This window comes from Podarcis pityusensis (assembly GCF_964106645.2).
Source record: "Podarcis pityusensis genome assembly, chromosome: 16".
Taxonomy (NCBI): Eukaryota; Metazoa; Chordata; class Lepidosauria; order Squamata; family Lacertidae; genus Podarcis; species Podarcis pityusensis.
This window is the reverse complement of record NC_138041.1, coordinates 3,769,978-3,793,849: the sequence shown is the minus strand read 5'-3', so window position 1 is coordinate 3,793,849 and position 23,872 is coordinate 3,769,978. Positions and strand designations below refer to the sequence as shown.

General features: G+C 48.8%; 2 protein-coding genes across 7 annotated transcripts in view; one reads left to right on the top strand and one right to left on the bottom strand.

Moving 5' to 3' along the window:
* Nucleotides 1-8,449, top strand: part of CERS2 (ceramide synthase 2) — a 48,413-nt gene extending 39,964 nt beyond the window's left edge. For all 3 annotated transcript variants that reach the window (XM_080984767.1, XM_080984769.1, XM_080984768.1), the window contains exons 7-11: nucleotides 157-249; nucleotides 1,324-1,452; nucleotides 2,510-2,616; nucleotides 3,010-3,163; nucleotides 6,230-8,449. In XM_080984767.1, the coding sequence (XP_080840893.1) occupies nucleotides 157-249; nucleotides 1,324-1,452; nucleotides 2,510-2,616; nucleotides 3,010-3,163; nucleotides 6,230-6,394 (648 nt within the window). In that variant the 3' untranslated portion in view covers nucleotides 6,395-8,449. The remainder of the gene's footprint in view (nucleotides 1-156; nucleotides 250-1,323; nucleotides 1,453-2,509; nucleotides 2,617-3,009; nucleotides 3,164-6,229) is intronic.
* Nucleotides 8,450-10,703: 2,254 nt separating this feature from the next.
* Nucleotides 10,704-23,872, bottom strand: part of SETDB1 (SET domain bifurcated histone lysine methyltransferase 1) — a 36,144-nt gene continuing 22,975 nt past the window's right edge. For all 4 annotated transcript variants that reach the window (XM_080984519.1, XM_080984521.1, XM_080984520.1 and 1 more), the window contains 9 exons: nucleotides 23,665-23,781; nucleotides 21,836-22,005; nucleotides 19,997-20,595; nucleotides 19,364-19,392; nucleotides 17,861-17,981; nucleotides 17,384-17,543; nucleotides 14,813-15,015; nucleotides 12,833-12,921; nucleotides 10,704-11,107 (listed from right to left, as the gene is read on the bottom strand). In XM_080984519.1, the coding sequence (XP_080840645.1) occupies nucleotides 10,990-11,107; nucleotides 12,833-12,921; nucleotides 14,813-15,015; nucleotides 17,384-17,543; nucleotides 17,861-17,981; nucleotides 19,364-19,392; nucleotides 19,997-20,595; nucleotides 21,836-22,005; nucleotides 23,665-23,781 (1,606 nt within the window). In that variant the 3' untranslated portion in view covers nucleotides 10,704-10,989. The remainder of the gene's footprint in view (nucleotides 11,108-12,832; nucleotides 12,922-14,812; nucleotides 15,016-17,383; nucleotides 17,544-17,860; nucleotides 17,982-19,363; nucleotides 19,393-19,996; nucleotides 20,596-21,835; nucleotides 22,006-23,664; nucleotides 23,782-23,872) is intronic.

Below are 23,872 nucleotides of genomic sequence, written 5' to 3'. Positions count from 1 at the left end.
GAGTTGGTCCATTTGGTCTGATTCAGCAGGAGATTGCTTGTGTTCTTACGCTTCCCTGGGATGGGGAGACCACAAAACTGGGTTTTTAAAAATGTTGGCTGAGGACGCGGAACGACCTGGCTATATTTGAGGGATTTTTCTCCTTCCCTCCTCCAGAACCTGCTGCCGTCCCAGTACTGGTATTACATGATTGAGCTCTCGTTTTACTGGTCCCTGTTGTTCAGCATCGCTTCGGACGTGAAGCGGAAGGTGAGTCGAAGGCTTGGCTCACGGGGAGCGCAGACGGCGTTTGGCCTTTGCTGCTGGATCTGCAGTTGATCAGTGGAAGTTTATCTTTTTTTAGATTCAACAAAGTTAACAAAATGATAATAATACATATCCATAACGAGATACACATATTATCACTGCAGGTTAATGGCAGCATAAGGTTGAGCGTTATCATTAAACTTCTAGGATAGCTAAAAAATAAGTGGGGGGAAGTATATGAAAGAAAAATCGGATTTTAGAGGTGGAAGGGCGCCTGAGGGTCATCCAGACCAACCCCCTGCAACATAGTACTCAAGAGAGCTCTGCTTAAACCTGTTGAAATCGAGACACAATATGAAAAATCAGTTTAAAGCAACTGGCCCTCTCAGAAACACAACAGGTCTAAATACACACACAAACATTTCAATTTAGCAGCAGAGAGGCATCAGCCCTAGCTAGGGTTTCATTGCAGACAGATATAAAATGTTCGTACAGTCGTACCTTGGTTTTCGAACGGCCTAGTTCTCGAATGTTTTGGCTCCTGAACGCTGCAAACCCGGAAGTGACTGTTCTGGTTTTGGAACGTTCTTTTGGAAGCTGAACATCCAACGGGGCTTCCGATTGGCTGCAGGAGTTTCCTGCAGCCAATCACAAGCCGTGCCTTGGTTTCCGAACGTTTTGGAAGTCGAACGGATTTCCGGAACGGATTCCATTCAACTTCTGAAGTACGACTGTATACTGCTTCTCTGACCGTGAATTTTGAGAGGCTCAGGAGAACACAAGTGTTAAACGTTAACAAGCACGGTATTTGGTGTAGTGTTGAAAGCTCAGTAACATATAAAGAGAGCAATATAATAATAATAATATTAATATTAATAATAATAATAATAATAATAATAATATAATACAGTTAAATCCAAACTCGTCTCATTTCAGAATTGAATAAAACTGGTCTGTAGTAACAGTGATCTAAGTTAACTTACTGTAAAAGAAAATATATGAAACAGCCTGAAAAGATTTCTAGGGAAATAGGTATTTTCCGTTACGCTTTGGCTGATTTTTTTTGCTTTTGGGCAGGACTTCAAGGAACAGGTCATCCACCATGTAGCGACCATCGTCCTGATTAGCTTCTCTTGGTTCACCAACTACATCCGGGCCGGGACTCTCATCATGGCCTTGCATGACTCCTCGGACTATTTGCTGGAGGTGAGGGATTGGGACCCCTTCCTCCCTTGCAGGGGTGTAACCCGAAGCTCAAGCCCAGGCGTCCGACTCGACTTAGGGACTCTCCCTGTTCCGGACGCCTTGTGCTGCGTGCTGTCGTCGCTTCTTAAAAACACATAATTAAATGGCGGCATGTTTGGGAAGGGTCGTGGGGCTCAGTGGTTAGAGCGCCCACTTCCCATGCAGAAGGTCCCAGTAGCATTTCTAGGTAGGACTGGGAATATTCTCTGCCTGAAACTCTTAACAGAGCTGCTGCAAGAGCAGTTTGCATTGATTTTGTCGGCTGGTTTCTACTCCCTGGTCTGTCCCCCCAAGCGGTCAAGGAAACTTTCCAGCCGGGGGGGGGAACACTTAGGGGGTGGAACAGAGGCAGGGAAGTGTGTGGTGTGGGGAGAGACCAGTGCCAGATTTCCGTATAAGCTAAACATGCTATAGCTTAGGGCTCCAGTCTCTTGGGGGCCCTCAAAAAATTTAAAGGGGGGAAAAACTGGACGTACATTTCCAAAATATAAGATAAAAAACTAATAACATAAAGCCTACATACAGCAAGAGTGTTTTGCGTTGTGTAGGCTCCTATGATGCTAGCCTGCTCCCTAAAATATCACTGGTTTGCTCATTTCTATATATAGGGTGCCGACATTCTGCAGGGACTTTTCAACAATTACTTTGATAAAATACATATTTTGTGATGTGCAAATGGCTTTAGATACCTATTAGGCCCATAAATTGCCACATAGCATATATTCAACACACAAAAACAGTGACAATTTGTTATTGACAAAGGACAGCTGGACATATAAAGGGCCCCATTACCGTCAGTAGCTGAGGGCCTCATCAAACCTAAATCCGGCCCTGGGAGAGACCCAGGGGAGATAGGTAGAGGGACCCCCACGGGCCGCATCCTGCCCACAAGAAGGAGCTGCTCCATCATGCTCTTCATAGCCAGAGTATCTTCCGTCTCTCGCTGCCGGTCCCGATCCCTGAGCTCAGGGCTGCCTGTAAATATTGCCTCCTCTCCTCTCTTTCGGTGTCTCTGCAGTCGGCAAAAATGTTCAACTACGCAGGCTGGAAGAACATGTCCAACAACATCTTCATCGTCTTCGCCACCATCTTCATCGTCACGCGACTCGTCATCCTTCCGTTCTGGTGAGAGTTACGTGCGCTGCGTGTGACTGAGGTTTACCTGTTGGACGCATGCCTGTCGAGAAGCTGTTGGGAGAGAGAGAATGGGCGGGAGGGGGCGAAGAGAAGCACAAAAGAGTATAGAGTGGCAAAAGGGACCCCAAGGGTCATCCAGTCCAACCCTCTGCAATACAGGAGTCGCGGCCGATGAATAAATGTGGGCCAGTTCGTAGGGGAATATAATCTGCCAGTTGCTATTAGGCCACACCCATGCTGTCCCCCTGGTTTACCCCACAGAACGCTGGGAATTGTAGTTTAAGGGCGCTGGGAATTGTAGCTCTGTGAGGGGGTAAGCTACCAATGTGGTTTCTGTATTCTGATTTTTCTTGATCTGATTCCTTATGTTGAATTTTACAGGATCCTGCATTGCACCATGGTGTACCCCTTGGAAATATACCCAGCTTTCTTCGGCTACTATTTCTTCAACCTTATGATGGTCATTTTGCAGTCCCTGCACATATTTTGGGCGTACCTCATTATCCGGATGGCCCAGAAATTCATAACTGGAAAGGCAAGTTGGGTTTTTTTTGGGGGGGGGGTGTTGGTACCCTTTCCCAATTCATGTTTTGCCTAGTAGAAGGTATAAGAGAAAACCAACTCTTTTTTGTGTGTGTTTGAGAGAGAGACAAACCAAGCAACCAACCTAGAGGGCAACCCTGTGTTTAAAATATATCTATCTATTGCTGTCCCACTTTTCCTCAAAGGGACTCAAGGTAGCTTACTTATGTGGTTTTCCGACTTTCCGTATTCTCCACAACCACCTTCAAGGTGGGCCAAGCTAAGAGACAGGCACAGCCCCCAGGTCATATCCAGTGAGCTACATGGCCAAATGGGGATTTTGAACCCTGGTCTCCCTAACCCCGGGGTCGGCAACCTGTGGCCTGTAGGCCACTTTTGGCCCGTCATGACTCCAGTTGGGCCAATTATGTCTTTTTCTCCAGACTGCTGGCCCAGCAGCTGATGCCACTCTGGTGGGTGGGGTTGAGTCTTGCGCTGGGTGCGGATGAGCCGGGAGCAGGGGGGTTAAACCCTGCCAATTGGGCAAGATTCGGAACAAAATCCCTTATTGATTTATTACAGGGGCAGCAAACTTTTTCAGCAGGTGGCCGGTCCACTGTCCCTCAGACCTTGTGGGGGGCCAGACTATATTTTGAAGGGGAAAAAATGAACAAATTTCTATGCCCCACAAATAACTCAGAGATGCATTATAAATAAAAAGACACATTCTACTCATGTAAAAACACGCTGATTCCCGGACCGTCCGCAAACCAGATTTAGAAGGCGATTGGGCCGGATCCGGCCCCCGGGCCTTAGTTTGCCCACCCATGATTTATTACTTGCTTGGAACAATTACACCCAACTCTTCAGGCTCCCGCGGAGGGAGGTGGCTTAGGTACAATCAAGACAGTCCCTACCTAAAGGCCTACAGTCTTTAAAAAATCCCCAACAACATACAAGGGGAAAGGTACAAGGAGGGATGAGGAAAAATCAAAACTCAAGCACTAATTTCTAAGGGCCGAAACTCCCTTTTGGTCATGCCCTAGTGGCAGTTTGAAGTCCCAATTTTGGGCTATGAGGTTCTGAATCACCTGACGCCATTATGGCACCAGGTGGACGGGCCTACCCACCTGTCAGGATTTGGCCAGGAGGCCAACCCTGATAAGGACCTGTCCTGTGGAGCCAAAAAAGTTTCCCCTCCTCTAGCCGCTTTGCCACACTGGGATCTTCCTTTTGCACTGAGGAGGAACTAAATCCGTCTCCCTGTGACCATACACATTTTTTAACCCTATTCATGTCATCATGAAGGCTAGCAACTTACTTTCATGTTTTCCTCTTCCTGGTAATGGAAGCCGAGTTGTGCAGGATGCTAGATTCTGCCGCGCCCAGAAGCAATTTCTGTGGGTTAGAACTTGGGATCTTATGTGGAAAAGATCTGCTGGATGGCTTACTCTCGACACTTCCATTATAAGGAAAGCCGTTTCAGGCCGTGAGTGGCTTTTAATTGCTGCAGGCTGCCTGATCTCCCATCAAATTGATTTTAAAAGCTGCTTGTAGGTTTTATTATGTTCCGCTGCACTTTTAAGTTTCATTGCAAGCCCATCTCGAGCTGCACTCAGGAAAGGCAGGACGTGAATAAATTACGGTGAATAAAAGTAACTTAAAAAACAACAACAACAGCAGCATCCTTTGGAAAGGTAAATGAGATTCCGAATATTGAATATTTCCAGTTCCACCTCTCAAAGCGGGAATGCAAAGGGGGGAAAGGGTTAATCTCCGGAATTATGTATTTAAGAAGTTATTTTCATTTCAAAAAGGCTCTTCCACCAATTGGCCCTTAAGGTAGCTTAAAAACATCAGAAAATAATAATAATAACCTCACAGGGAACAGAGAGCAACTAAAAGCAGATGAATGATTGTTGAAATCTCTGGTGGGTGGGTTGGAACGGGCCTCGTATACCTAAAAGATTTTAACGGGGGAAGGATTTTCAAAAGCAGGAGTACCACCAGGGTCAAAGACTCCCATCTCTTGGTCACATTTAATTTCCCGCTCCGCTGCCGCCGTCTCTTGGTCACACTTAACTTCCTAGATTCAGGTAGGTAGCCGCGTTGGTCTGACGCAGTCGAAATAAAATTAAGAAATTGTCCAGTAGCAGCTTGGAGACCAACTAAGTTTGTTCTGGGTATAAGCTTTCATGTGCATGCAGACTTCTTCAGATACGCATTAACTTCCTGATCGCCTTAAAAGCCCTACTTAGTAATAATATAATAATAATAATTTATTATTTATACACTGCCCATCTGGCTGGGCTTCCCCAGCCACTCTGGGCGGCTTCCAACTAAATATTAAAACACAGTAATACATCAAACATTAAAAGCTTCCCTGAATAGGGCTGCCTTCAGGTGTCTTCTAAAAGTCTGGTAGTTGTTTATCTCTCTCACATCTGGTGGGAGGGTGTTCCACAGGGCGGGCGCCACCACTGAGAAGGCCCTCTGCCTGGTTCCCTGTAACCTCGCTTCTCGCAGGGAGGGAACCGCCAGAAGGCCCTCGGTGCTGGACCTCAGTGTCTGGGCAGAACGATGGGAGTGGAGACGCTCCTTCAGGTATACTGGACCAAGGCCATTTAGGGCTTTCAAGGTCAGCACCAACACTTTGAATTGTGCTCAGAAACGTACTGGGAGCCAATGTAGGTCTTTCAAGACCAGTGTTATGTGGTCTCAGCGGCCGCTCCCAGTCGCCAGCCTAGTTGCCGCATTCTGGATTAGTTGTAGTTTCTGGGTCACCTTCAAGGGTAGCCCCACGTAGAGCGCATTGCAGTAGTCCAAGCGGGAGATAACCAGAGCATGTGCCACACTGGCCAGTCCGCAGATTGGGAGGGTCTCATCCTGCGTACCAGATGGAACTGGTAAACAGCTGCCCTGGAGACAGAATTGACCTGAGCCTCCATGGACAGCTGTGAGTCCAGAATGACTCCCAGGCTGCGCACCTTCTCCTTCATGGGCACAGTTACCCCATTCGGGACCAGGGAAGTGTCTGAGTTGTCTCTCGTTTCCTGACCTGGCTTTCTCTCCCCTCCAGGTGGTGGAAGACGAGCGCAGCGATCGTGATGAGACGGACAACACCGGGGAGGAGGAGGAGGAGGAGTTGGAAGAAGAGAAACCTGCCTCAGCACCCACAAAGAACGGCCCCCTGAGCAACGGGCACCCGGTCTTGAACAATAACCACCGGGTGAAAGCCAATTGATCGCTCGACGTCCATTTTCGGTACCCAGCCCTCCTCTGCTTCCAGCTTCCAGGGGGGACTCCCGTCTGTCGCCAGAGCCCAGATCTTTATTTTCATTTTTGAAGCCAAAAAGAAAACAAAACTTCCTCTGGGGAGCTGCAGCTGGAAGCACAGCCCCCTGCCGCCCCACCAGCTCCTCTCTCCATCCTTGGACCCTCCAAGAACCCGAAGAAGCGCCAGGTTCATTTCAAGACGGGATCCTGAGACACTTGCCGCTTTTCTTGGGGGCAAAGCGAGCGGCCTTTTCTGGAGCTTGCAAACAGTGCTCGTTTTCCTCTTCCCCAGCACCCTTTATGTATGGGAAGAAGGGCAGAGTTTTGGGAGCATGGTTGCCCTTGCCTCTTTGAGCCCCTGCCCTGAATCCACCTTGGAAAGCGGCCCCTGAGACCCCTCACACATTGCCAACCCCCTCCTCGCCCGCCCAAAACCCCTCCACAAAATTGGGCAAGCAAAGAGCAACTTCTCGGCCCCACCCCAGAAAAGACACACGTCTTTTTTTCCTTCCAAGCACACTCAAAAGGAACCAACACTTGCGGGGAAAGTACTCCGCTCGTCAAGTTTGAAGTCCTCATCGAGGCCTCTTTCCCCCTTTCCCCGTGCCAAAGGCCCTCCTGCTTCTAAACATGTCAGGAAAGCTGGGCTCCTTTCCCCGACACCCCCCCAGATCTGCTATATCTTACACCACAGGCACAAATGTTTTCTTTCCACAAGTAATCCTTCTTTGTGTGTGTGTGGAAAAAGCAAATATTTTGGGTACAAGTGGGTGGGGTATAGCAGAGGGCAAGGTTGGGGTTTCTGCCCCAATCCGCCTTCGCCGCTTACGAGGACAATCCCTGCGCCTTTGCTCTGCCAGAGTTGGGAAACGGAGTCAAGCAGGTGCCGTCGGAGCGGCGCTACAGTTCCCATCTCCTCTGAGCACATCTATCCAACTGTGTCTTGATACCTTTTTAGAAACCAGGCCAGGGGTCCCACCACTGGTCCTGCCTTAACTCCAAAGCCTTTCGATAATCCGCTTTTGGTTATCGTAGAAGCCATAGTACTCCTTTGCAAAGACTGGCTCTGTTTTCTTGGCTGCAGCAAAACAAATGGTGAGAGGGAGATGGATAAATACGTCTTCTGGTCCTCAAGGTATGCCCAGTGCCCCCCACACTTGTAAGGCCCTGGAGTTTTGACCACTGCCTTTGCAACCCCCCAGCCCCATAGGAAGAGGTTTTTAAATTGCAAAAAAAAGTATTTAATTAAAGAAGCGATTGGATTACGGCGAGTCCACAGGCGAGGGAATCACAGGTAGAGGGTTTTAATTTTTGGAGATCACGTTCAGATGAGATCATGGAGGATTTACTCACCTTTTCTCCTGGGTATTTTAGTTTGGGGTGGGGGAGGTGTTTCGGCAAGCTAATTCAGACAGGTCAATGATGCCAGAAGGCTGAAAACTCAGTGGTGGTCTTTATTTTCCTTTTCTTAAAAAAGCTTTCTCTAAACTGCACCACCTTCCTCCTGTAGAGAATTTAATTCAATGCACACTACTTCACTTTATGCCCCTGCATTCCTTCTCTTAGGAATGTAATACTTTCCTTTTGCCCCCAACTCCACAATCCTTTTCTCATCCTATTAAAAAAAAACAAACACCCAGAGAGGTACACCCACTTTTATGTAGTCTACTTGCCTTTTACCACTCCCAGAGGGGGAGACGCTGATTTTTGTTTTAATTTATTAGATAGGGTTTTTCAAGCACCAAAACGAGAAAAATCTTTTGGCTTCAGCTGGAATAAAAACTCCAGAGAAAGACAGTTTTGAAGAATATCTGCTCTACCTGTAGGATCAAATTGCAATTATTCTTTCCCTAGCCTTAGCCTTAGGGCATTTTTTGGGGGGGGGGGTAGGGGGAGGTTTACAAAAAAGGACCATTAACCTATCTTCAGACCAAAATGTGTGTTCTTTTTTTTTTAAAGAAAAAAAAAGTTAAAATATATTAAAACCTAAATAAGACTAATAAATTTCTGTTAAAAAAAAAAATTCTGGTGATTGGATTACCTTTGGGAAAGTTCACACAACTAAGGGTGCTTTTTAAATGGCACAACGGTGTTTTGCAAACCGTTCCAGCATAAGTTAGTGGGGAAATTCTTAACGCCAACCCTGCAGGGGGGCATGTGGCCGTTTGTTTTGGGATTGCTCTGGGAAACAGTTGGGGTCCTGTCGGAGTGAACCAGATTCAGTTGGATACATCCAACTTTTGTCGACCCACCCCAGTCCCATTAAACGTAAACGTAAAGGTAAAGGGACGCCTGACTGTTAGGTCCAGTCGTGACCAACTCTGGGGTTGCGGCGCTCATCTCGCTTTACTGGCCGAGGGAGCCGGTGTACAGCTTCCAGGTCATGTGGCCAGCATGACTAAGCCGCTTCTGGCGAACCAGAGCAGCGCACGGAAACGCCGTTTACCTTCCCGCCGGAGTGGTACCCATTTATGTACTTGCACTTTTGATGTGCTTTCGAACTGCTAGGTTGGCAGGAGCAGGGACCGAGCAACGGGAGCTCACCCCGTCGCGGGGATTCGAACCGCCGACCTTCTGATCGGCAAGTCCTAGGCTCTGTGGTTTAACCCACAGTGCCACCCGCGTCCCATTAAACGCCCTTAATAACTTAGAAATCAAGATAAGACTTCCTCTGGACCAGGAGGCTCCGTAAGAACACCAGACGAGCCCTGCAGCTGGATCAGGCCCAAAGGGACCAATCCAGTCCAACACCCCGCGGCCAGCCAGATGCCCTGATGGGAAGCTCATGATCTGGACCCAAACACAGCAGCAAAACGACCCCTACATGCGATTCCCTGGAACTGGTATTGCTGCTGTTTGCATTTGTCTGTCTCAAACAGACAATGGAGTATGCCTCTGGGGTGAAGTCAAACTGCCACACTAGCAGTACCAGAGCGACCTCTCTGGGATGCAAACCTGGGCAGTGCGCTTCGGGGTCCTGGGCCGCCCAGACGACAAGACCCCCCCCCCCCATCAGCCTCGGTGATGTCCAAAAGAAAGCAGAGCAAGACATTTGACACCAGCTTGGTTGCTGGAATTGCGGGAAGGAGGCACACAAAGCGACTGCAGAGACTCCACATTTGTGTTGGGTTTAGTCCGGGGGTCAGCAAACTTTTTCAGCAGGGGGCCGGTCCCCTTGTCCCTCAGACCTTGTCGGGGGCTGGACTATAAGCCGCACCCCCCCACGACTCTCCCCTCCGCCACAGCACCGGACGAGCCCATAGCTGTCAAACTTTTCCCTTTTCTTGCAAGGAATCCTATTCGGAATAAGGGAATTTCCCTTAAAAAAAGGAAAACGTCGACAGCTATGGACAAGCCCTGGTGGCTGCTTGCCTGTGTCCTGCGAGCGGCAGAGGCTGGCGGCGGCGGGGGGACGATGAGCGGCGTGCAAAAGGGCTCCGGAGAGGGGCTGCTTAAAATGGCAGCCACTCGAGCGCTGCTACTGCTGCTGGCACCAACAAAGCCCAGCCCCCTTCCTTCTCTAGGCAGGGCAGGGAGAAGCCAGGAGGAGGGAGGGAGGAGGTGCCGCCGCCAACGGGGGGGGGGGAGAGGGAAGGAACACGTGCGCTGCCAATCCATGTGGCGATTCATAGACCATCCGTGGGCCGGATCCAGAAGGCAACTGGGCCTGATCCGGCCTATGGGCCTTCGTTTGCCGACCCATGGTTTAGTCCTTCACCTTTTCTTCTCCTGAACTGGGAGTATTCCGAGGCATTTTTACTGCCTCCCGACAGTAGGGAAGGAGACCGTATCGCCCATGAATTTGTCTTAATGGTTGAAAGCCATCCACGTTCAGGGAGCCATCGCTGCATCGACCCCTGGCATCTCCAGGTGATCGCAGAGTGGGAAAGGATCCCGAGGATCGACTACTCCAACCCCCTGCAATGCAGGAATCTGGTCCGCAGCTGCCCCTGAGGGGGCACGGACCACTAGCCTCGAACCACACTCACCCATGCGCCAAAGAGACAATGGGTTGCAGATGCATGAAACACCACCTTTCTGTCGTTTAAACCGCACTCTGGGAAAAGCCAGCTTTTCTTTTGAGAAAAACACACAGAGAGCTCTTTCCCCTCCTTCCAGGAGTCAGATGGAAAGCCCCACGGGAGCTGTATCCGGGCCCTGATCCTGAATAATCCCTGGATCAGCACACAAGATCGTTCCCCATAAAAACCTCCACTGCTCTGCCCCGTGTTATATTTTCCTTTTTTAAAAAAAATAAAAGGTTCAGGAGCAGATCGTCTTTTGAAATCGAGAGTAAACATGGTTTTATTGCTTTACGACGACGAAAGGGGGGGGCGGTCCTCTGCAAAACACCATACACAGAACCATGCCCTCGACAACGTCCGACAACGCGGCGCCGAAAATGGATGAGCCCGCAAACAGAGAACGAGACGTGTGAGAAGTGGGTAAGGGGGGGATCCACTGACCGAAAAGGGCTTTAAAAAAAAATCTTTTAAAAAATTCATGAAATGCGCCCCCCCTGCCTAAAAAAAGGGGCGGGGTGGGCAGCGGGAGAAAGAAATCTTACAACAAACGTCCACGGCATTCAATTGCACCGCAGCAGCACAGAAGTTCCTTGCCCTCCACGCTGCCAACTTCGTAGTTATAGTCCCAGGTAAGTTCGGTGCCAGCTCTGATCCTCCTGCAAGAAGGAAAAAGAGTTTTGCAGTTTTGAAACGGCAGCTTAGAATGGGAGAGACTCTCTGGGTGAACAGCACTGTGCCTCAGCTTCTGCTCTCCCACCTGTAAAATGGGCATAAGGGGACTCGTGAGACCATGCTGTGATCTAGAGTACAACTGCCCTTGGCTGCTCAGAGTGGCTGGGGAAACCCACCCACATGGGCGGGGTATAAATATTATTATTATTACTGTTTGCACCTCAAAAAAAGAGAAGATTCTGTAGAGGAGTAAAAAGGTTCAGAAAAAGGCTATCAAAATGATGAAGGGGAAGAAGCAATTGCCCCATTAAAGAAAGAATACATTTGGGGCTTTTTTGGGTACTGGGGGTCAGCAGACTTTTTCAGCAGGGGGCCGGTCCACTGTCCCTCAGACCTTGTAGGGGGCCAGACTATATTTTTGGGGGGGGGGGGGAATGAATGAATTCCTGTGCCCCACAAATAACCCAGAGATGCATTTTAAATAAAAGAGCACATTCTACTCATGTAAAAACACACTGATTCCCGGACTGTACGCGGGCCGGATTTAGAAGGCGATTGGGTCAGATCCAGCCCCCGGGCCTTAGGTTGCCTACCCCTGGTATAAAGGGGGAGAAAGAGGTGACTTGCTAGAATATCAAAGTACACGTGGCATGGACAGAGTGGGCACATTAAAGTTTCCATCCCTCATGACACTAGAAGCTAAAGATTGGAAGAGTAAAGGCAGACAAAAGAAAGCACCTCTTTAGTTGAACTGTGGAACTCCCTGCCACAGGAGACAGGGATGGCCAACTTTAAAAGAGGGATGTCGATGGCTGCTAGCCATCATGGCTACGTTCTGCCCTTGCAGCCAGAGGCAGTAACGCTCCTCACTACCAACCACTGGCAAGTGGAATCCTGGGAACTGTAGTTTGTTGTGGGTGCCAAGAGACACCCCCTAGTCCTCTCCCAGAGCAGTTTAACAGCTGACCCCTCTTTTCCAGGGAACTCTGGGAATCGTAGTTCTGGGGGCGGGATCTCCTAATGCCACAATCTTTTTATATGCAACAACAGCTGCCAGGGTACTAAATGGAAATCTCAGGACATACCAACAAAGGAAGAGTGGCTCTGTAAATTAATTGAGTATATAGAATTGGCAAAATTAACTTCAATTATAAGCTATCAATCAAATCAAAAGTTGAGAATGGAGCGGAAGTATTTCGAAGATTATATGTCAAAATATTGTTCTAAAAATGACATGTTAATAGGCTTAGAATAAAAAAGCAATAACAAAACAAAGAAAGAAAGAAGGAAAAATCAGAATTTAACAAAAATAATTTATTATAGAATGCAAGGGGGAAAAGGTAGAAAGAAATATAAAGAAGCCAAATTGCTGTGGAGGGAAACAGAGGGTAGGAGGTGGGTTTTATAATTAAGTGTATAATTACGCAACTGTTGTAATTTAGATATTATATTTTATGTGAGGGAATCATTAGGAATTTGGGTTATTATGTATATATGTTAAGTTTCAATAAAGATCTTTGAATTTATTTATTTTTAAAAACCTAATCACACTCAGCACCCTGTATGAACTACAGGTCCCAGGATTTGGCAGGTGGGAGCCGCTGAGTGTTCAAAGTGGTGGAAGGGGGCTTTAAATGCCTGGTGCAGATGCGGCCCAAGGGAAGCTCGACCGGAGAGAGAGAAGCTGGTCTCTTTTGGACAGTGCTTACTTGCTGGCGAAGAAGGCCACCCATGGGAAACGGAGGTCGTGGGTGTCCACAAAGACGTTCTGGACAAAGAGGTTAGGACTGCAGCTATGCTGGAAACAGAAACGGGCGTTAGCCAAAATCAGAAAGGCAAAAGCTCCGGGCCGACTGACGTCAAGGTATTTTAGAGCTGCCTGTTATCTAGCCAAAGTGATATTTAAAAGTGTGAAAGTATCATCAACAGAAGTTAACTCAGAAATGGACGTAACATGCTGAATTTCCTAAGCAGACCACAATATGCCCCCTTTTTTTAAAAAAAAAAAGAGTATCCTCTTCTTTTAACAAATGTTAAAACACAAAACTGGATGAAGATGTTTCTATGCCACCACCAACATAACAGAAAAACGGCTAGAAGCTACTTTATAAAAAATATATAAAAACATTAAAAAATATAAGCATATAAATAAATAAGAAAAATTAACAACAATTTAAGATTTAACTTTTCAATTTAACTTTTGAAAAGTTAAAATAACAGGCAAAAAAAAAAAAACCCACGTCAATTTTCTAAACGTATGGGTAAAAGGTAAAGGTAAAGGGACCCCTGACCATTAGGTCCAGTCGTGACAGACTCTGGGGTTGTGGCGCTCATCTCGCTTTATTGGCCAAGGGAGCCGGCGTTTGTCCACAGACAGTTTTTCCGGGTCATGTGGCCAGCAGGACTAAGCCACTTCTGGCGAACCAGAGCAGCGCACGGAAACGCCGTTTACCTTCCTGCCAGAGAGGTACCTATTTATCTACTTGCACTTTGACGTGCTTTCGAACTGCTAGGTTGGCAGGAGCAGGGACCGAACAACGGGAGCTCACCCCGTCGAGGGGATTTGAACCGCCGACCTTCTGATCGGCAAGCCCAAGAGGCTCAGTGGTTTAACCCACAGCGCCACCCGCATCCTGTCTAAACAAAATGTTTTTAGTAGGCACCAAGAAGAGTACGGCTGTGGGATCCTGCCTGATTTCTGGCTACAGGGATGGATTTGGAAATTCCAAGGGATTGTTGCAGGTACCACAAAGATGTCCATCTCTCTGAAGGAAAAAAACTGACAATACACAGAACCCCCCCTAAAAAAACCCCCCAAGTAAAACACAGATAAAATTAAGCAAGCAACAACAAGGCCCACCCCCCCAAAAGCCCAACATCTGTTTTTAATAATAAAGGGGGGGGGGGACATTTGATCAGCACAGAGGGGAGGGGTCAGAATGATGCATTTGGGAACCTGAGGTGTAGGCAAATTATTTCTGACAAGGTGCTAACCATTAACATTGGAAAAAGGTGAGAAAACAGAAGGGGGGGGGGCTTCTTTGATCTGACCTCCCCCACCCCCTAAAAAAATTATTCCTAAACCTCACCAGCTCTTCCTCTGCCCACAAATATCCTTTAAACATTCACCCAGTCTTTCTCTAATTTCTGATATTTCTGCCCCCCCGTCTTCTTGAGGACATTCCGTGACATCACAGCCGCTCAGCCAATGAGAGTAAGTTCCAAAGCGACCAAGCCAAAAATTCAACCACCAATTGCAAATCTGCTGTTTACAATATTTATCTCCCACATCTCCAGCTTTAGGTTTTCAAGGTCTCTTACGACACATGCAGGAAATCTGTTGTTATTTAGTGTTGGGGGCTGGGAACAAATCGAGGGAGTTTATTTTAGCACAGCTAAACAATCCGTTGTTTGAGAAGAGAAATGCTTATATGAAGCAGTGTTTTATTGAAAAAAAAGACAACCTAAAAGTTGTTGCTGGCGTGCCTCCCTTAGCCATTGGCTGAGCTGCAGTGACATCACAGAAGATCAATGGAAATGAACTGCTGAGCGAGAAATGCCCACCACGAAATATCCACCAACAGTACAGACTCTACAGGGGAAGCGAGAGGTCGGCTTGGACGGAGGAAAAACACCAGAGTTGTGCGAGAAGGGGGGAATTTAATTTGGTACAGCATGAAGAATCTCACATTGAGGTAGCGGCCCAAGTTGCCTTCGAGTTTGGCGTCGATGATGTAACAGGACTCCTCTCCGTCATAGAACTGCCGCGTGTTCCTCCGGATGGGCATGTTCTCCCCGGACGCCAGGTTGGTCGACTTGATGGCAATGCCGTGGGTTGACTTCAGGGCGAAGCCGCGGGTGGACTTGACGGCCACCTGCCTCTTCACTGGTCCTGGGAAACACCCAAGGGAGTCGACACCGTTAAAGGGAGATCGAAGAAGCCGATTTCTGGTGCTCAGGCATATTGGAACAGCCTGGGCAATTCCTAGCCTGAGCAGGCTGGCTTTTCCTTCACCCACAATGCCCCCGTCCTTTAGAAACGTTTCTCCCTCCTATAGCAGATAAACGGCAGGGCCTTATTTGTGCTGGTACCCCCTTAGCATTATTCGCTCCCTTCTCAGATGTGGCGGAGGAAACCAATGGTGGTGGAGCGGTTAATGCGGAGATTTAGGATCAGAGTTTTTCTTCTCCTGGATGGGCTCCCTTCCCAGGTGGACGAGCCCCACCTGCACCTCACGGAGGGCTTGAGACCTGTCGGCTCCCCTCGCCCGGTTTGGCAGCCCAGTGGGAGCCGTTTCCTGGGGTGTGGCTGCTGTCCCATGCTGGCAGCATATGGGAGCCACAAGGGAGCACAGGGTGGGGGCCAAAAGTGGACAAACTACCCCAGAAGAAGCATGGCGTGCCCCCCAACCGTGGCCCTCCCCCCTCCCCTAATGACCCATGCACACCAAACCCAAAAACAACAATAACATGATAGAACATCACAAATACAGCATGAATCATGCAGAATACCATACTGAAGACTGGACATTTTCATCCCCAAAAATGTTTTTGATTTGAGTTTCCACTGAAATGAGGCTGCGTTTTAATGTTTTTATGTTGTATTTTAATCTTGTTTTTTAAGCTGTATTTCAATCAGCTGTTTTTATATTTGGTGTTAGCTGCCCTGAGCCTGGTCTTGGCTGGGGAGGGAGGGGTATAAATAATTTTTTTTATTATAATTATAATTATAATTATTATTATTAGCCTGAATATAAGCCTCACTTTCCCCCCAAATTCTGACCGTGAAAAGTTAAAGTGTGGCTTATATTCGTGACCTTACGGTATGCAGCCACCGGGAGCATGGGGCAAACAGCGCCAGGAGTGTCCCCCAAGGCCAAGAAGGGAGAGAGAGCGAGGAAGGGGAAAGGCCGCCGCCAACGCAGCGTAGCTCCCCCTCCCACCCAGTATGCAGCCAGGAGCAGCGAGGAATAGAGCGGCTTATATTTGGGTATTTTTCCTTCTTTTTCTCCCCCGCCCTCCAGTTTTAAAGGTGCGGCTTATATTTGGGTGCGGCTTATATTTGGGCCGATACGGTAATTAACAAATCATCAGCAAAACGGAATATAAAACACTGTTAAGGAAGCGACAACTAAATTTAAAAAAGCTAAATTGGCTGCCTTGACGGCTGGAAGCAGCGACGCTTCTGAATCTCAGTTGCCGGAAGCCAGAGGAGGGGCGAAATGGTTCTTGCGCCCGGGTCCTGCTTGGGGCTTCCCATTGGGCCCCCGTGAGAATGGGATGCTGGACCCGGTGGGCTCCACACTGGCCTCATCCCGGAAGGCTCCCTTTTCTGTCCTTGTTTAAAAAAACTTTTATTGATAAATGCGATACTTACAAACCCAAACCAGAACACGAAACAAACTTATCATACATAGATACATACACCGCTCAATTTAAGATTACAAAAAAAGAAAACAAACATAAAGACATAAATTCTGACTTCCCTCCACCTATATGCGGCATCCTTTGTTTCTTTTCTTCTTTTCGCTGTGTTATCAATATTATTTTTGACTATTTCATCTTGTACCTGTTTCTTCTTAATTTTTTTACTCTATAAGTTTCGTTCATTGCATATTGATATACTAATACCAGAACAATGTTTTATGACGTATTCCTTCATGCAAGTCCACTCATCTATCACTTTTTGGTATGACTAGCCTCTTACCACTGCTGTTAAGTCTTGCTGATTCTATATATTCACAAAATCTTATTTGCCATTCTCTTATTGAGGGAGTTCTTTCGCCCTTCCAATATTTGGCTATAATCATTCTGGGCACAGTGGTTGCATATAAGAAACCCTTTTTTCCTAGCGGTAGGAATGTCAGTCGTTGTAATTCCCAAGAGGTACGCCTCTGGGGTTTTTTTTACATGATATTTTAAGCTTTTTTTTAAGCTCCTCTTGAATGTCACTCCAAAATTGTTTAATATACAGTGGACGCTGCGGGTTGTGAACGTGATCTGTGCAGGATGCACGGCCGCAACCCGCAGTGGCGCATCTGCGCACACGCGGGTTGTGATTTGGTGCAGATGCGCATGCGCAAAGCTCGGTTTAGTGCTTCTGCGCATGCGCGACCGCCAAAACCCGGAAGTAACCCGTTCCGGTACTTCCGGGTTTCGGCGGTCCGCAACTTGAAAATACGCAACCTGAAGCTTCTGTAACCCGAGGTATGACTGTACACACAATCGCCTCGCCTCTCCCGAAACCCGGCTGCGCTCACCCAGCCCTGAAGAGCTCTTCTTGCCGTCTGGCCCCGGCTCCTCTTCCGACCCGGAGGAGATGGTCTGGATGTCGTCGCTGTCATTGCCCTGCGCCTGCCTCGAGGTGCCGCGCCCGTTGTCACCATCGCTGTCCGTGCTGCTGGAGAGCATCAGCACATCCTGGCGACAGAAGAGAGAGAGAGAGAGAGAGAGAAAAGTGGGAGGGAGGGAGGGAACGTCTGCAGCCGCCCCTCTCCTTGGCCAGCAAGGAATTCCGTTCCGGGCAGCTCAGTTTAAAGTGGGTATCGACAAGATGGAACACAAACCTCTTTTGTTCTTCATATGCCCCCCACTTGCAGGGGGCTGGACTACATCAGGCTTGGGATCCCTCCCCACTCGACAATTCTGAGTCTACGATTCTAACACAAAGCTTTGTGGAAGGATAACAGCCTGCCCACAGGCCTAAAAGTTCTTAAGATAATTACATCTACGGGTACCTGATGGGACTCTGTGTGCCTGCGGCTCTGAAGCAAGGCTGTCTTGCTGATTGGCCTCCGGACTCCTTCGGGCACCGGCGGGTTTGGATTGTAACCGTACAACCTGCCTGCACCGGGCGCCCTGGGGGAGGACAGAGGAAGGAGTTAGCTGCTCACACAATGCTTCGCCGCAAGATGCCAGCAAGCCGCAACCGCCACGTAAATAGACAGCTGATATATGGCCGTGGTTCCAGCACTGATCCCCCCCCTAATTTTATTTTATTTACTGTAATGCAAAAGTAATATTCAGTGTAAAGAGAAATCAGTCCTCCCTCCTTTCCCTGAACCACAGTTTAGGATTTACGTAGCATTTCTTGAACGCACAACATAGGTTATGTATAAGATACAGAATCTTCTGTTTAACACAATATTCAGTGTACTACAATGCATTATACTAGTTTTTTCCCCTCCGCAGCATTCATTGATTCATTTTTATATAATTTAGAACAAAGACAAATGACTCCATTAATTGTTTCTTTTTCTCAAGTGTAAGAAATTAAGGCGTCCCCTTAAAACATTTTCCTTTTGCTTGGGCATTCGGTCGTTTAAACCGCATGTGGTTGTGGAGAGGAGAAAACTCTTGGCTGTTGCCGTTTTAAAATTGGGATTAACATTCTGTAAGTTTAATAGTTTGTTTTACGATAGCCGTGTCGTGTTTGTACAGTTCAGAGGACTTTTAGCCACCCTGGGCTCTGGGTCAGGAGGAGGGTGGAGTTGAAGCAATAAATGATAAAGAAAAGACCCAGTGTGGTGTAGTGGTTAAGAGTGCAGGACTAGGACCAGGGAGAGACCAGGGTTCGAATCCTCCCCGCTCAGCAATGATGCTTCCAGAGTGCGACCTTCTCAGCTTATCCTACCTCACAGGTGAAACTGGCTGAAGTGACTGGATCATGTCTGAATGTTTGTCAGATGAGAATGAAAAACAACCCTCCCCGCACCTAGAAGGCTAGCATGTCAGGGAAAAGAGGTTCCCAAACTGTAGCCCATGGACCACCCAGTGGTGGCCCCAAAAGCTTAGCTCAGCTGACATGCTGCATTAAGAACTCATACTGATTTTTAACTGTGTTTGCACTGCTTGCCTGCATTCTTAAGACTATATTTTACTGTATCGCAATTAGAATTCTGCAGAATGAAAATGGTAACGCAGCACAGAAAATAAAAGCAACATTAGAAATACAATTAAACACAACATCTAGCACTTGCTACAACGGGCAGAAAAGCCCCTCACTGATATTCCATTGGTATGTGGTGAACAAGGGTTTGGGGAAACCTCTGAGCTGTATCCTTCTGCCCCTGCCCTTGACATGCTAGCTTTCTGCTTGCGGGGAGTTCTTCAGCTGGTAGAACGTTCAGAAACACTCCCGGCTCGTTTCCCAAGAGAGACAGAAATCCAGGAGCAGCCAGAGCTGGTCCAAGTTACCCAAAGGAAGAGCAGAGCGGAAGAAAAGAAAAAAGAGAACTTACAACAGAGGTTTGCTGTGGTCTTCGGGTTCCTGTGGGAAAGAAGGGCGAGAAAGAGGAAACTGTAGCAAACATTTAAAGGTAAAGGGACTGTGGGGTTGCAGCGCTCATCTCGCTTTACTGGCCGAGGGAGCCGGCGTACAGCTTCCGGGTCATGTGGCCAGCAGGACTAAGCCGCTTCTGGCGAACCAGAGCAGCACACGGAAACGCCATTTACCTTCCCGCCGGAGTGGTACCTATTTATCTACCTGCACTTTGACGTGCTTTTGAACTGCTAGGTTGGCAGGAGCAGGGACTGAGCAACAGGAGCTCACCCCGTCACGGGGATTCGAACCGCCGACCTTCTGATCGGCAAGTCCTAGGCTCAGTGGTAACCCACAGTGCCACCCGCGTCCCTAGCAAACATTTAGGCAGAAATATTTAATAAGAGTTGGTCTGCATTGCAAAATATAGTCCACCGCCCCCACCAAGGTCTGAGGAACAGTGGACTGGCCCCCTGCTGAAAAAGTTTGCTGACCCCTGAGCCCAGCCCCCTGCGATGCAGAAATCACGGGTGTAGTCCACATGTTTCCAAACCCGACAGAGAGGGCCGCCAAAAATCTATCCACAGAACACTGCAGGGGAGAGGAACCGTACCTCTTTCTTCTTCACCTCCATCCCAAAATCGTCCCGACCTCCCGGCACCGCCTTCTCGCCGTCCGGGGGCTCGGCCTTTGCGGCCTTCGCCTCGCCCGCCTCGTGCGTGCGAAACGAGGAGCGGCTGTCGTTGTCCTGGAAGCCGTCGGCCATGGTGTTGGAGCTGAGCCAGGAGGCCACCTTGTTTTTTGAGGTCTCCTCCGAGAGGGGAGGCTTGCAGTGGGGGGCCTCTTCGTGGCTGGCCTGCCGGGCCAGGCCCGAGTCCTTGGAGGCCGTCTCAGAGAGGCCGTTCTCCCGCTGGCCCCGCGTCTGGCGCCGGGTGGCGTAGCTGCGCCAGACCGAGCTGGTGCTGAAGTCCTCGTCCTTGCAGAAGTTGTCGTCTGAGCTCTCCTCGTTGGACTCCTCCTGCTCCTCCGAGCCCGAGTTCTCGTCCTCGTCGTCCTTCAGGTTGACGCCGCTGCTGTCCGAAGAGCACTTGGCCTCGCTTTCGTAGCCCTCCTTCGAGTTCTCCACGCTCTCAATGTGGTCCAGGTTGGCAAAGTATTCGTCGCCCATCTCCAGGCCCTCCTTGTCAGCAAAATCGTCCGTCAGGATTTTACCTGCGGGGCAGCAAGCAGAGAAACAGCAGTCGGGGGGAGAAAGAGAGACCCTTAGCTCTCGGCTAGGAAACATAAACCTTTGCAAACTCATGACACTCCCGTTAAATGAAATTGAAATACTATTGAAATTGAAATACTTTATTGTCACTTGTACAACTTGTACAAGCTTGCGAGTTTATACGAAGTTTATAAAGCTGGAAATAGGAAGTTTATAAAAGTATGAACAAAATGGGGAAAGCTTTTTCCTGCCTCGCTTATGACACCAGATCACCAAACCGCCCGTCTCGCCCAGATCTGTCTACTAAATACCTTATTGTTCAGCTGTTAGCTGCTCCTGAACTTGTTATAGCCAGACACTGGAGAACTCCTAATACAGACCTTTTGGAAGCACTGTTGTCACAGACACGGGGCATCATTCTTATGGATAAACTAACAGAATCTCCATACTGGAAGAAGACACACAGCTTCCTATACAAGGTGGTTTACTTTTATTGAATATGCTGAATCTATTTCACATGCCGGCTTCTCATGGGACACTGGAATGAGACATCTGTTTGATTTCTTCTCGTGTACGGCATCAACCTACGTCTGCATTTCAGTGTACTATTCTTTAACACTATCTCTGTACTTCGGGGCGGGGGCTGGCATTACGTTTATTGTTTCTTCAGACCTGCTATATCTGAAAATCAGTAAAATATGAAGGGTGGGGAACACTAAAACTTCTGGATGTCCAATGAAGCTGAGTGTTGGAAGATTCAGGACAAATAAAGTGTGAAGTTGAACTATGGAACTCCCTCCCACAGGAGGCAGCAGTGGCCATCAATGATGTGGTTTGCACATTAACACTAAACCAAGGTTTGCTTAGCCCAGGTGAGGTTTATTTGAACCATGGTTTGTTTAGCCCAAGTGTGGCTCATTTGAACCATGGTTTGTTTAGCCCAAGTGTGGCTCATTTGAACCATAGTTTGTTTAGCCCAAGTGTGGCTCATTTGAACCATGGTTTGTTTAGCCTAATTGTGACTCATTTGAACCATGGTTTGTTTTCTGCCAGGGACCCACAATGTGAAGCCACAGGGTGCTGTTAGCTTGTGAGCCACAGCTTGTTTCAACCATGGTTTGGCGCTATGTCTACGCGCAGCGGCCTTGCTTAATCCCAGTTCCTTTGGCACGTGAACGCTGCTCTTCGGGGCGGCTGCCCCGCAGATGGAGATTCAGAGGCCCCAGGCCCGGCGCCCTGTACCTGCATAGATGCAGACGAAGGAGCCCCTGGCAATGTCATCCAGGCAGCGGATGCCCCAGCCCTTGTTCTGCGTCTTGAAGAGCTGCAGCCGGACTTGCAGGCCGTGTTGCACCAGGCGGTTCGTGCACATGTTCCGATTGCACTTGCAGCGCTTGTTGCACTCGTAGACGCTGGCAGAGGCCCGGGAAGAAGAGGAGAGAAGATGCAGGGAGAGTCAAGCATTAGAAAGGGCTGCTCGCTGGGCCCAGAGAGTGCACCTGCCTCACCAATCTTACAACAAGAGACGGCAACGTTCCCAGAGTCAGGAAGCTACCTTGATCTCGAGCCAAGCCACTGAGGTCCCTCTAGTGCAGGGGTCAGCAGACTTTTAAAGCAGGGGGCCGGTCCACTGTCCCTCAAACCTTGTGGGGGGGGCCGGACTATATTTTGAAGGGGAAAATGAACGAATTCCTATGCCCCACAAATAACCCAGAGATGCATTTTTAAATAAAAGAACACATTCTACTCATGTAAAAACACACTGATTCCCAGACCATCCGCGGGCTGGATTTAGAAGGCGATTGGGTTGGATCCGGCCCCGGGCCTTAGTTTGCCTATCCCTGCTCTAGTGTCAGTGTTGTCGACCCAGCTCTGCGGGGATTCAGGCAGGGGACATTCCTGGCCCTACCTATAAACCCTAGGGATGGGGTCTGGGACCTTCTGCAGGCAAGGCTGGTTCTCTGCAACTGAGCTACAGCCCTTCCTCTAAAAAGAAAGAAAGATTCTAGTCCTCATGCTTCTGAGTGAAAGCTGGTTTGGAGTCCAGCACTGGACGGACTTCCTCGTCAGGCCCAGAGAGTATGCCTGCTTCACCTTTCTTGGTAACAAGGGATGGCAATGCTCCCAGAGTCAGGAAGCTGCCTCGTACTCAAGTCAGGCCACTCGGTCCATGTAGGTCAGTACTCCTGATCTAGTCCTCTTTCGCTGGAGGTATTTAAGCAGACATCAAGCTACCGTCGGTCAGGGATGCTGGAACCATGCCCTGCGCTCATCAGGCAAGGGGGGGAATCAGGAACCATCATGGGAGCACACAAACAGTGTATAACGTCTGGCCGAAATTTGCTCCACAGGAATTCCCTCCCCTTGTGGTTCCTGGTTCCTCCTTCTGGAAAAACAAAAACAGGTCCCCTCCATATTCTCAGCAGACTTTCATATCTCTGGGGCTGGCTTCCCACCCTCTCCTCTTACGCTACTCCTCTCCAGGTAAAAACAGACTCCTTCGCCTGTTTCTCATGCAACTAGGGCTTCCCAAAACCACTTGCAATCCTGGCTGCCCTCCTCCGGTCAGGCTGCAGAGCGGGACATCACCTTGCCAACAAAGGTCCGTATAGTTAAAGCTCTGGTTTTCCCAGTAGTGATGTATGGAAGTGAGACCTGGACCATAAAGAAGGCTGATTGCCGAAGAATTGATGCTTTTGAATTCTGGTGCTGGAGGAGACTCTTGAGAGTCCCATGGACTGCAAGAAGATCAGACCTCTCCATTCTGAAGGAAATCAGCCCTGAGTGCTCACTGGAAGGACAGATCCTGAAGCTGAGGCTCCAAGACTTTGGCCACCTCATGAGAAGAGAAGACTCCCTGGAAAAGACCCTGATGGTGGGAAAGATGGAGGGCACAAGGAGAAGGGGACGACAGAGGACGAGATGGTTGGACAGTGTTCTTGAAGCTACCAGCATGAGTTTGACCAAACTGCGGGAGGCAGTGGAAGACAGGAGGGCCTAGTGTGCTCTAGTCCAGGGGGTCACGGAGAGTCGGACATGACTAAACAACAACAACAACAAAGAAAGCTTACCCTGTGGGGAGGCATTCTTCCAGTCTTTTGTACTGGAACCCGGCATTTGGGTTGGTCTGGCCCCCCGGGGTGCAGGCGGTCGCTTGGATCGTGAGCTGGTGGCAAGCGCATTTGGACCTGTCAAGGAGGAGGGGGGAAGTGTGGGGCTCAAGTCAGGAAACCAAACCCCCGGCTTTAAGGCCAGGGAGCGCCCCAGGGGTCTCTGCAC